The sequence below is a fragment of the Pteropus medius genome, unplaced genomic scaffold (genome assembly GCF_902729225.1).
Source record: "Pteropus medius unplaced genomic scaffold, Ma_sr-lr_union100, whole genome shotgun sequence".
In the NCBI taxonomy this organism is placed as follows: domain Eukaryota; kingdom Metazoa; phylum Chordata; class Mammalia; order Chiroptera; family Pteropodidae; genus Pteropus; species Pteropus medius.
Window position 1 is genome coordinate 61,163,270 of NW_024349800.1, and position 12,250 is coordinate 61,175,519.

At 39.9% G+C, this 12,250-nt stretch overlaps 1 protein-coding gene and 1 long non-coding RNA gene across 4 annotated transcripts in view; one reads left to right on the forward strand and one right to left on the reverse strand.

The window, feature by feature from the left end:
- The window catches only part of TAF1B (TATA-box binding protein associated factor, RNA polymerase I subunit B), a 58,813-nt gene extending 46,994 nt beyond the window's left edge, over nt 1-11,819 (reverse strand). For 2 of the 3 annotated variants that reach the window (XM_039888094.1, XM_039888095.1), the window contains exons 1-6: nt 11,688-11,819; nt 10,266-10,364; nt 6,865-6,952; nt 4,589-4,686; nt 3,250-3,345; nt 968-1,121 (exon numbers count right to left, since the gene is read on the reverse strand). In XM_039888094.1, the coding sequence (XP_039744028.1) occupies nt 968-1,121; nt 3,250-3,345; nt 4,589-4,686; nt 6,865-6,952; nt 10,266-10,364; nt 11,688-11,705 (553 nt within the window). In that variant the 5' untranslated portion in view covers nt 11,706-11,819. The other variant, XM_039888096.1, reaches the window with a different exon arrangement.
- The window catches only part of LOC120622073 (uncharacterized), a 4,841-nt gene continuing 4,361 nt past the window's right edge, over nt 11,771-12,250 (forward strand). Inside the window, exon 1 of the long non-coding RNA XR_005658413.1 lies at nt 11,771-11,897. This is a non-coding gene — a long non-coding RNA (uncharacterized LOC120622073). The remainder of the gene's footprint in view (nt 11,898-12,250) is intronic.

The window sequence follows — 12,250 nt, forward strand, 5'->3', positions numbered from 1 at the left end:
TGCTTTGAGCCACAGCTCCCTGGGACGGGGCTCAGGCTTGCCTGAAAGCACAGAGGAAACTCAGAGCCGCCCGATCAGTCTGTGATTCCAACTTCTTTACTTCCTTGGCCAGAAAAGTGACTTATCTGATATCTGTCACGGTGCAGTCTAGCAAGAAATGCGGATATGCCGATAAAAGGAATTTTTAATCTTTGGAGGGCAAGGGGCTTGTAAAGCAGCAGTCCGTACAAGAAATGTTTTGTTGAAAATTTTATATAACCACACTTAACCCAGATTTCAACAATATCTAACACCGGAGGGTTTGGGAGCTATCTCCCAAAGAACTCTGTCAGCGCACATCAAGATTCTAGTAAACTATAACAAAAGCCTGGTCTGTTCTTTGAGGTCTGTTTTCTACCATGTTGTTTTTTTAAAAAAAACATAGAATGGAAATGGCTAAAATTATGAATAAATGCTTTGAGGAGAAGGTCTATGTCTGTAACCTTAAATATACTCCTTATCTATTTTAAATTATGGAATTCAACCAGAAAATAAGACACACATACACACATGTAATGTGGTGAATTCTGCTCAGCTTGTTTTAGTCTGTGCTTAGAAATGAGGCATATAATTTTTAACTTTTGTCTACTTTACCATACGGCTAAATCTATCATTTCTCTGCTCCACATTTTCTTTGAAAATTCTGAGCTCCAACATGTACATAATCTTTACTGAGTTAAATCTCCTTCTTTCTGGATCCACTTAATGTTTAGCTCCCTTTAAGCATCACACAAGAATACTAATGTGGAGACAATGTACCTTTTAAAAAATTACACTAAGATTTTATTTGATTTACCTCTCTCCCAGCCATATGATTTTGCTAGGCCAAGTTCCTCTTCTTGGAATATGAAGAGATTAGGCATACTACATTATTGTAAAGATGCACTGCCAACTTTAAAATTCTAGGTCGTTTGATGCTCATTTTTACCTGATTGTGATGCTTTGTTGATGGGGAAAGGCTTTCGCGTGTGGACATCAGGCTGAGACTCTGCTCCACTTTCAACAAAAGAAGGACAGCTAAAGTCACTTAGCAGCTCGGGTTCACTATCCCAGTCTGAATGACTTGGATTTTCTTCCAATACCTAGTTACAAGGTAATATAAATTAAATTATTGCATAGGAATTTAAATGCAATTAATTTCCATCCCGAATGCCATAAAAGAAGCCACTCCGGAGAACTGCGACTGTCTGCGGAGTCCCACAGACAGACTAATCCATATCCCGGGTTAATTTTTTTCACATGTATTACTGAAATGGTAGTTAAAGGATCCCTAAGAAAGATCAGAAAGCCGCCTACCTCGAGGCCTCATTAGCTGACATTACCTTGGGGGAAGTGATCACAATCAAAAAGCCATGCTTTCAGCCATGCAGGCCAAGAAGCTAGATCTTATTAAGAGGAGATAAGACTCATGTTAAGGAAACTCACAAGAGAATAAAGGAAAAAATTAAAAATCCGGGATATGATGTTTGTGTCCTCCGTCAAGGACATATCTTCTCTGTAGGCAAGCGCATGAGATGCACGGTACACTATAAAGTGGCAGATGAGCATAAACTCACCAAGAAAACTGAAGCAAGCAGAAGGAAACCTCCACAGGTTAGTGCAGGCAGCCATCTGCCAGCAGCATGACCGCATACCCTGCCCTGTGAGCTTTCTGGTGGACTCTCCAGACTCCCATCTAAAGCCAGTTTCTTCCTTGTGCACTCGACCCCACCTGTCTCTACTCAAAGATTCACTTCTACTTCTACTCTCTTTCTCTCCATTGAACATTTCTTCTCTCTCCTGTATTGGGTATATCAGTACAAGACTATTCTATCATTTATGCCACTTAAAAAAAAACCTTCCTTGACTCCAGCTATGCTGCAATTTCTTTGCACAGGTAGACCTTGTTTTACTGCATTTCATTTCATTGCACTTCACAGATGTTGCATTTTTTACAAATTGAAGGCAAGACCCTCCACCGGCAAAAAGATTACAACTCGCCTTAGAGAGAGAGTCTCCTGTTTCAGTGGTCTGGAAGCCAACCTGCAATGTCTCCGCATTGGGCCTGTACTTCTTTGCAGCGATGCCTTGAAAGTTACCCAGACTTGCTGTGTCTGATTTCTCTCCTCCTGGACTATCTTATTCCTCCATTCCAATAAAACTTTTGATCCCACTCCTCCGCTCGTCGCCATTTAGCTTTCTTTCCTTCCTGAGCAGGCAGCAGCCTTTCTCGCAGCTGATCAGGCCCCTCCTCTTGAAACACTTTGTTCCTTAGTTTCCAGAACATCCCCCTCACTCTCTTGGCTTCCTCCTACTTCACCAGCCCTTCCTCAGACTTCTTCTACCCCAGACATCTTAATCCTAGAGTGGCCTAGAGCTCAGTGCTTGGTCCTCTTCTCTGTCTTCATGCCTTGGCGATGTCATCTCATCCTGTAGTTTTCAATACTATCTACTATATTGTTTTCAATTCTAAAATAATGGTGCATCTTACAAACAATGGCCTTTTTAGATTTCACGATTATAGTATAAATTGACAGCTTCCAAATTCATACTTCCAGCCCAGACCTTTCTCCTAAAAACTTGCATATCTAACTGAGTACTTGACATTTCCTCCTGGATGCCTAAAAGCCGTCTCAAACTTAACGTGTCCAACACTGACTATTGATCTTCCTGCCCCACCTGATGGCAATTCCTTCCAGCGGCTCAGGTGAAAATCTCTGAGTCATCCTTGATGACTTCTCTCTTTCTCTTACACCCCACCGTCCAATCCATCGGAAAATTCTGTTGGTTCTATCCAAAGTTTATCTAGAATCCTACCACTTGTCATTTCCGCTGCTACCACCTGGTTCCAGCCACCATCATTTCTCATCTAGAGCAGTGCTTCTGAAACTTCAGCGTGTACAGAAAGCACGCAGGAACCATGCTAAAATGCAGACTCTGATTCAGCAGCTGTTGGTGAGGCCCGAAAGCTGCACGTCCTCCCCTAGATAGCCTCATGGCTTACCCGCCTGCTTCCTTAAGACCACACATTTCTTTATGTTTCAATTAGTCAAATAAGTCAAAATCAATCTCGATGTCTAGATCAGTGACCTTGTTTCTGGGCTGTAATAGAAGCCTCTTCACAGAGAATCCTCTGACCAGCCTCATAAACCCAGGTGAGGCTGAAGCCATCTTCGCCTCTACCGCTCACTAGAAACGTCTTCTTGTGGCACTTTCAGACCTGGGACTTACCGCGGCTTTCCTTCTGCTGGTATAAACTGGGTTTTTACAATATGCCTGCTTGCTCTTCTGAAGGTAGCGCTTCCAAAAATTATGTAAAACTTCATTCTAGGGTGAAAGGGAAATGAGGGGTGATTCAGGTTATGATGACAAATATGTCTATACCACAGGATCTCTTGTTCTTTACATATTGCCCTATGTAAATATTTTCTTACCTACTTTTCCTTAACTAGCAATCTTACCTAATGCAATGACTGTCACGCATACACTTCTGGTGTTTCATGTGTTTGAGCTTTTAATTCCTATAAGACTTTTCAGGTCAGCCCAGAGTCCCCGCAGGCCACACACTGGTCCAGAGGCCACTCTGTTTGGGCTCGTCCCAGACACTGGTGCGAACAAAGGCTCCTCCACAGACCTTTCCTTGATGACTTGAGTCGACATTGATCTTTATTCCTTCTCTTTTTGCCTTTACTGTCACTTGTGAGCAACCACTACATAATTTTGTGTTTATTCATTCCACATGTACATAAAACCCTCTCTCCGACCAGGCTAGATCTCTTAGCACTTGATTTCCAATGATGGGCATGAAGCAAATGTACAAAAATCGCAGGTTTCTAAGTAACTGGCTTTTAAAGAATTCTTGTAATGGCTTCAACTACATGAGAAATATGAAATTCAAATAACAGTAGGGATACTATGGTACTTCTGAGAGGCAGCAAAGTCAAAGTGTTGTCCCTGGACCAGTGGCACCGGCGTCACCTGAGAACTTGCTAGAAGTGCAAATTCTTGGGCTTTTCTCCAGACCTACTGAATCAGAAACTGGAATGGGGTCCAGCGATCTGTATTTTAGCAAGCCCTCCGGGTGATTCTGACACAAATTCAAGTTTGACAACCACTGCTTTCAGGTAGCACCCCCAAAGTACATTCTGGAACTCAAGAGTAGTGATAGACACTACACACAAATACAAACACTAAAGGGTTCTGTTCTCAAACCATGAATACTGCATACTATGTCCCCTTGGAAATTTAATAAGCACATTAACACACAAAAGGTACCAGTAATTCTGCAAAGTTGTTTTACTTTGTTTAACCGACTGTTTCCTAAATATCTGATGACTCAAATCTTTTTTATTTTCTTTCAGATGTACTGCTTATTTATATCCTTTAGAATACGATTTGAGAATTGCTGGTCTAATAAAAGGATTAAAGCAAAAATACCAGAAAAATGGTTCTTCTGGTAACCCCAGTGTTATTACCTATAACTCTACTTTTCTCCTTCGTTTCACTCTAAATCTTACTGTTCTTCAAACAACAAAATGTAAAGCTAACATCTAGATACAAACAGACTTACCTTTAATTCTGGGCCTACTCCAAGGGTCTTCAAGGCTTCTGCTTGTTGGTAAAGTACGTGCTGAAAACCTTCGCACACATACCAATCCCAGCCTTTCTCTAAATGACAAGTAACACGTTTCAGACACTTGCATTCCTAATTTACTAACTGCAATGCTACTACAAAGTAACAATTGTGTTTTACATATTGCAACTGGAATTTTTTTGGATCCTTAAATAGGGTTTCCATTCTTATGGTTCTCTTGTTTCCGACGTGGTAAATTTGTACATGAATGCTAAAGCTACACATTATTTTTCTATAATTTATCAGATTTTAAATATTTTAAGTTATCTATAGTTTTTCTGAAATGTTAATGTAAAAGGCAGAGAAATGAACAGTCATCATGTTGAAAAAGTGAAGTAAGTTTTAAAAATGCATACGGTACTGAATAATGCCCACTAACGTCCTAAGTGGAGGAATATTCAATACTCAGCCACCGCTTATACCACCCCTCTGTTCCAAATGACAAAGAAAGGGAACAATGAGCATTTGGAGAATGGATGAACAAAAGCCAAGATGTGATGGTCACTGTACAAGAAAGGGCAATAAGAACATTCAAAAATAATAAACTGCTCGATGGCATTCTGCTTTTCTGGAAATGGATCTAGGTTATAGGGAGAAATTGAAAACAAAGAATCAAATACTTATGGAGCTTTGCCTAGGTGCCAGGTGTGTGCTTGGCATTGTAAACAGGTTATTTTCTTCAACCCTCAAAACAACCCTAAGAGATTGTGAAGAAATCTTGCTACCACAATAGACAACAGCTACATGTTTCACAGAACTACATTTAAAGAAAATGTTAAAATCTGTTAAGACTCTTATATTTTACCCCTCCCTGCTGGAAAAAATACTGTACTTTTTGAAAAGTACGTTATCGGCTTTTTTATACATAGCTTCTGAAGTCTGTTACTATGACTCCAAGATCCCCTCTCTCCTGCAGAATGTCATAGGACTCCTACTCACCTTCCTCATCTTAGTCTCACAAGGTCTCCCCATCCCTGTTAACTCCTAGGTTGTATATGAGTAAAACAGAAAGCCTGTAATTTTGGTGCACCCCTCAAGTTGAAGCTGAGAGAGTTTAAACTCTTGAAGCTGTATACCTGGGCTCTCTCCTTCCTGCACACTGTTCTTACAAACTGACAAAGTCAGATTTTAAGTTCTGCATCTGGGTTCCTATTTTATATAACAAATGGTATTACCATTCCCATTTTACAGATGAAGAAACTAAGGTCAAAGAGATTGAATATAAGACACTTGATGTCTAATTTGAAGCACCTAAAGTTCCTTCAGCAACTTAAGTTTAAACTCTTTATTTTAATTATTTATTACATAGGTCAAGTCTAAATTGTTCAGGTTTTACCCTAATTAAACTTAATTAAAATTAATCAAGTTTTAGCCTTATGAAAATAGTCACTATTAAAAGTTAAATGGGAACACAAGTTAGCATTTAGACATTCTCTCTGTTATTCATCTAAGAGTGTCAATGTATTTAATACTGACATTTCATGACGTTTATACATATATAATATATGTCATGTTTGTGTATCCTTAAAGCTACCACATATAGAAGAGTCCATCATTATCATCAGCCTGGTTTCAAACTTGAGAATCCGGTCCTAGGTAATTAGTCACGGAAATATAAAGCATCAGGTAGACTTTACTTCAGAGTCTTCTCGATAATGGTTAATTATATGTACTCACTGGATTAATAAAATAGATTACCTTTCAAAGCACACCCATGCTGAGGCTATTTCAAGGGAAAATCATTTTTCCTATTTTAAAAGGGTGTGTTCAAAATTCAATGTGAGTAATGGATTTCTAAAAGTTGACTATCGGGTTTAACTCGCCTAACCTGACAATTCCAGCTGAATCGTTTCGGAAAATAAGCATTTTCCTTTAAAAGCACAGAAAATCACATTCATAATAGATGATATAGGACAGAAAAACATATGCCAACAGATAAATAGAAATATGCTACTTTTGCTATCATTAATTTTTGCATGATAATTGCTGCACTAGAACAGTAACTCACTGACAACTGGCTGGATAAAAAAGGACACGCTTTAAGACACTTGCTTCCAATTTTACCATCAATAATTACCCACTTTAATTCCATTTTGAATAATCTGTTTAAAATTCTGGCAACTTTTCTAGAATCTATTTAATATTCCATTCCACATCCCCAAATCATGAAGGTGAGAAACATGAATGCAAGCACATATAAAGAAAGAGCTTACCAAGTTTTCTTTTTCTTTTAAGTCCCCGGTTGATGGCTTGTATTTTAGTATTTGGAATAGCCTCAGTGCTTATAACTTCCTTGGATCTCTGCAGGAAACAGACCATTAAAAAGATAGCTTTACATCTTCCTAAATATATTTCCAAGCATGTTCTGGAAGTATCGGAACCAAACTGTGAATGCCAAGACCAATGATGGTAACATTTTGGGAAAATTACATAAATTGGGACATTCTGATTAACCTTTATGTTGCTTTTACATTCAAAATTAATTAGTACCTAAAACTGTGTCTGGAATATAGTATACACTAAATAAATGTCTGTCAATAAATAAACTTTTATTTTTATTTTTTAATTGTTTCAAACTAAACCTAAGGTCAAATGTATTCACTTTTTTCTGTATCCAAAACACATTTTGGAATTAAAATAATTCCTGTAATCGGCAATGCCTAAGCTACACATAGATTAGTTTCATCCTACTTTTCTGTGTGTTTGAATAATACTCTAAAACAGCTTTATTTATGAAACTACAAAAGTACTACTTTTTATTTTTAATCAACTTAATAGGATTTTGGAAGGACTAGATGGTAAATTTCATCCCAAAGTCTTCAATTCCAAGTGCTCTCAGGGCTTGGTACCTAACATTCTAGCCCTCTCTCACACACAAATACAAAAAAAGTATTAAGTCTTAATGATGGGGAAAAGGTGAAGATTTTTAACCGACAGGGAACATTTATGTATTTCTCTGAAGTTAGATTTAGAATTAAATTTATCTTCAACAGGTTTGGGGAATGCATTTTCTCTAGTCACAGACACCACATTCAAAGGAGTTCTGGCAGACTGGGTTGGCCTCAGTAAGAGCATAAGACACATCCGAATACATGCCAAAGCAGTTACCCAGGAGAGACAGGTAAAACTTCTAAAGAGCAGGCAGAAAAAAAAGGTTTAAAATCTGACTAGATAAAATGTGAAATAACTAAAAGCTAGAAAAAGCTAAAAATCTAAATTGGAGCTATAATTTATTAAATTACTAGACGGTTGGTTGTATTATGGACTACTTATACAGTCAATTAAAATGTCCACAAATGTTTAGAATGATACAGGGAAATAATTTATTAAGACAGAACATTCAATAATACATCCCTTTTCCCTTCTGATATACAGAAAAAAAAAGACACTAGACAGAAGCTATTGAAATGCTGTGTATTGAGATTATAGGTGATTTTAGCTTTCATCTTCATAATTTCCAAATTTTCTACAATAAATTTGCTCTTATAGTCACAAAAGTCTAGTAAACTCATGCAATTCTAGCCTACACCTTATTACATACCCATGAAACACTTGCAAGAGTATCTATCATACAAATTGGCCAGATTTAAAACCTGAAAAAATGTTTCCTATATAAAATATACCAAGAGAACATTCTAATTCCTTTATCAATCCAGAAGGCTCCTTCCAGACTGCAGGGAGGATGTAGAGCTTGAGGGCTATATATGGAGGAAGATGGAGGGCAATGAGAGGGGAGGAAAATAGGGAAAGTTGTACCATGACTTCTGCTCTTCGTAGGTGTGACTACAGTCTCGTCAGCCATTCCCCGCCTAATGGATTTCAACACCTTCACACTCAATACCACACTCCAGACAGCGCCTGGCAAATCATGTTCTATATGAAGACCATGCCTGGACTGCCACAAGCCCAGAGTAACCACTGAAGCTGTGCAACACACAGTTTTGTCTACCACATGGAAGGCACTGAATTAAATTCTTGGCCTATATAAAAATGTTGCTCACTTTCAAGAATGCTACATTTTTAACAAATTACTCCACAGAGGTTGATAGTCGCTCAAATGTGGAACTAGGTAGTGGTATTTGGGTCATTCAAGTTAAAATATGACTATAGCAGATTTTATCAGATAAAAGCAAATAAAAACATTATCAAAGACAGAAATAAAATAAAATTAGTTAATGTAGTTTAATGTCTACAAAAATAGTACCTTGACTTCATCTGCTAATGGCAAATAGTCCATTTAGACACAACCTTCCTTCACTGTGTTTACATTTACACTGCTGGTGCAAAAGCAGTGATGAGTGTAACTGCCAGTGGCTGACATGCAGCAAAGCAGAGAGGCTGGAACTGCACATATTTAAAGTCCATAATTTCATATGTGTGTGTGTGTCCATGAAACCATCTCTGTAATCAAGATAATGGACATATCCGTCACCCCCACAATTTCATCAGGCGAGCACTGATCTTTTTAACATCCCGTGTGACTAAATGGGAGTAGACATGAGAACTTCCGCTGCAGACAGAAGAACGACTGCCTCAAGGAAAAGCTCTTGGGTGATTTGAGTTGCAAGCCAAATTAACAACTTTTCTCAAGGGAAATTTTTTTTTTTTTACTTGCTTCATATTTTTTTTTTCCCAGGTAGTTGTTTAAGGTAGGAAGGTAAATCTGGATCCCGTTACTTCATCTTGGCCAGAAGCAGAAGTCGACACAGTTACTTTTATCTGTCCCAAATGTGCTTCTTTGAAGCCTATGTGGTAAAGGTAATATTTGTCCCTTCCTGGCCCTGTAGACTTAGAGCAAATCCTTTTCCAGAGAGGAGTTTAGCCTGTCCAACAGCAGGTTGGCCACACCCTTGGTTATTTTCGTTATATTGCCCCGAAGGTGTGTAACCAAAACAGGACCTAGCACTTCCAATGTGAAGGCAGTCTCATTTACCAAGGCCACACAGGATAGTATGACAATTTCTATTTTAAGAGGCAGGTGTGGTGGGGTAACATGAATACTGGAGTCAGAAGACTCAGGTTCAAGTCCTGGCTCAACACTTTATACTTTTGTGACTTTCGCAAACTCACTCAACTGGTGAGCCCTACTTGCCCCATCTACAGATAGGCATAATAGCATATCTCACAAGTTAAGAGGAGGACATTAAATAACGGGTAAGAAAACACTTGTTAATCTGTAAAGTACTATACAAAGATAAAATAATGGTGAAGCATACTTCCAATACTTCCAATAGTATTCAATCTTTCCAATATTCCATCTTCCAGACCTCTAAGCTACCACATTAAAATTCGTAAATAAGTATTAACTAATAAAAAGAAATGCACCATCTTCTAAGTATAATTTTAATTATTTCCCCTTAGACTACACAATCTGATTGAATCAGGAAATCATTTATATACAGGGTCCAACATAATTTCAAAAACTCATCCGAAATCTAATTTACAAATTTCTTAATCTCTGTGTAAGCACTTGAAGACTACTTACATTCTTGGAATCTGGGCTTTGCATGAGTGGTTAAAAATAGATAAATTCTTTGGGAACCATGCCACATATCGGGCTGAAATTGCAATTTTTAAAACATAAGCAAATTCATAAATGAGATCTGCAACTTACCTCTGTAACGTTGTGGCAACAAGTGCAGTAATATTTGCCTTCATCAGTAAGACCCCAAGAGACAGCAGCACACTGAGTGCAGCGTTCTCTGAACTCTTCCTAGAGGAGAAAAAAACGCCGCATTCAATACATTGTATCTAAACCCTGCAGTTCTACCAGTGTTCCCTGCAATTTTACCCTATAAATAATAAAAAAAATCATAGAAAATAGAAAATATATGAGAGATTATCTTTAAATGAGAACGGCGGTTCAGTTTCATGAGCAGTTTGAAACGAAATTAAAATTTCTAAAATATGCAGGATGTGAGGGAAAGTATGAAGAAAAGGTGGAAGGGGTAAAATGGAAAAAAAAAAAGATGAGTAAATAAAACTCCTTGAAAATACTGTGATGAAAAAAGATGGCAAGGTTTAAGTATATAGAAGACTTAAAAAATGGAAACGGCACACATTTGGAACTCCCTCCAGGACACTAAAAACACATCCCACGAAGGAACCAGATTTTTATTAGGATTGTTGCAAGTTTCAATTTATTCATTCAGCAATATAAGGACTATTAACTATGTATGTACTAAGTATTTAACTAGGTGCTGGGGATTCGATAGTGAGTGAAACAGACATGATCGCCACATAGTGCATACAGGCTAATGGTGAGTTACGATGTTTAAAGACCTTAACCTAGCATTTACAGATGTTACCCATCTATCACTTACTACAATAAGGACTTCTATTTCCGTAATTTTTCCATACATACGTAGACTGTCACGAAATTGAGGATTCTTAGCTCTTTGGTGTTTGACATCATCGTTGATGTAATTTTGAAGTACATCTTTAATACCATCAAAGAGTGCGGCATTTCGCGTATGTCAAAAATGAATGCCAAGTTTATTTCGACAGGTCGGTTAAGCTTTTATTAACCCCGTGTTGATAACTATCATTACTTGGAGTATTCCCCAACCCGAATTTGGAATCCCTGCACCAGTGGCAAAATTCCCAGGGACTGGCAAGGGTTACTTGGGGGCATGCTGGTTCCAACACGCGGCCCTCCCTGGCAGTCACACCTGCATCAGAGGGACCTTGCGGGAGGTGGTCCTGTCGAGAGAGGATGAGCCATGTGGGGGCCCCTCCACAAGATCCACGACTTCATCCTCCTCCCGAAACACACCCACATCGGCTAACAACGCCCCATCCTCCCTTTACCCACAACCTCATCCTGCCAGAAACCCCAGCGCCTCGCCCCATAACACGAGCGCGCGCGCGCGCGCCCGCGGGCCGCATCCCTTTCCCCGCCCCGCATCCATCCGCCCCTTCCTCCTTCCGCCAGTGGCCGCCCCCACAGCGAGTCCGGGTCCTGCAGCCTCCTCTCCTCGGCTTCAGTGCCCTCCCGCCCCGCTGTCGGGACCCGCCCGGAGCTCCGCCGGCTCACCACGTCCTCCAGGTCCATAGCGCCGCCGCCTCCCACACCGCCGCGGCCCGTTACCCGGGCAGCGAGCGCAGCTTCCGGGAGCGCGGGAGCAGTGATCCGACCGGAAACCCAGACCCCGACTTTTGATTCCCGGCGCCTGCGGCTCGCTCCCGGGGCAAAGCTCGCAAATCCTGCATCCCCATCCCAGACAGCATCCCTTCCCTAATCAAGGTAACTGAAACCAACGCGTGAGAAACTGGGCGGTGCCTAATACTGAGCTGGTCCAATCACGCACTGTTTTGACCGCCGTTAAATCCAAGACCCTCTTACTGAATCAGGCTACGAGGGAGGCTGAGGTCCTTTCCCCAGCATGGGCTGCCACCGCCCCTGGTTCTCCATTTCATACTGTCTTAATAGCACAGGAGAGGAATGGGGTTCTGGAGGAAAGAACACAGGCTGTTGAGCTAGACCTGAGTTCTAGGTCTTTTCTGCTTCCTTGTGCCTCAGTTTTCTCCTCTGTAAAAAAAATAGCTGTTGCCCGTCTCTTCCGTTGAGCCTCACCTAGTAATTACTCATCAAATTTA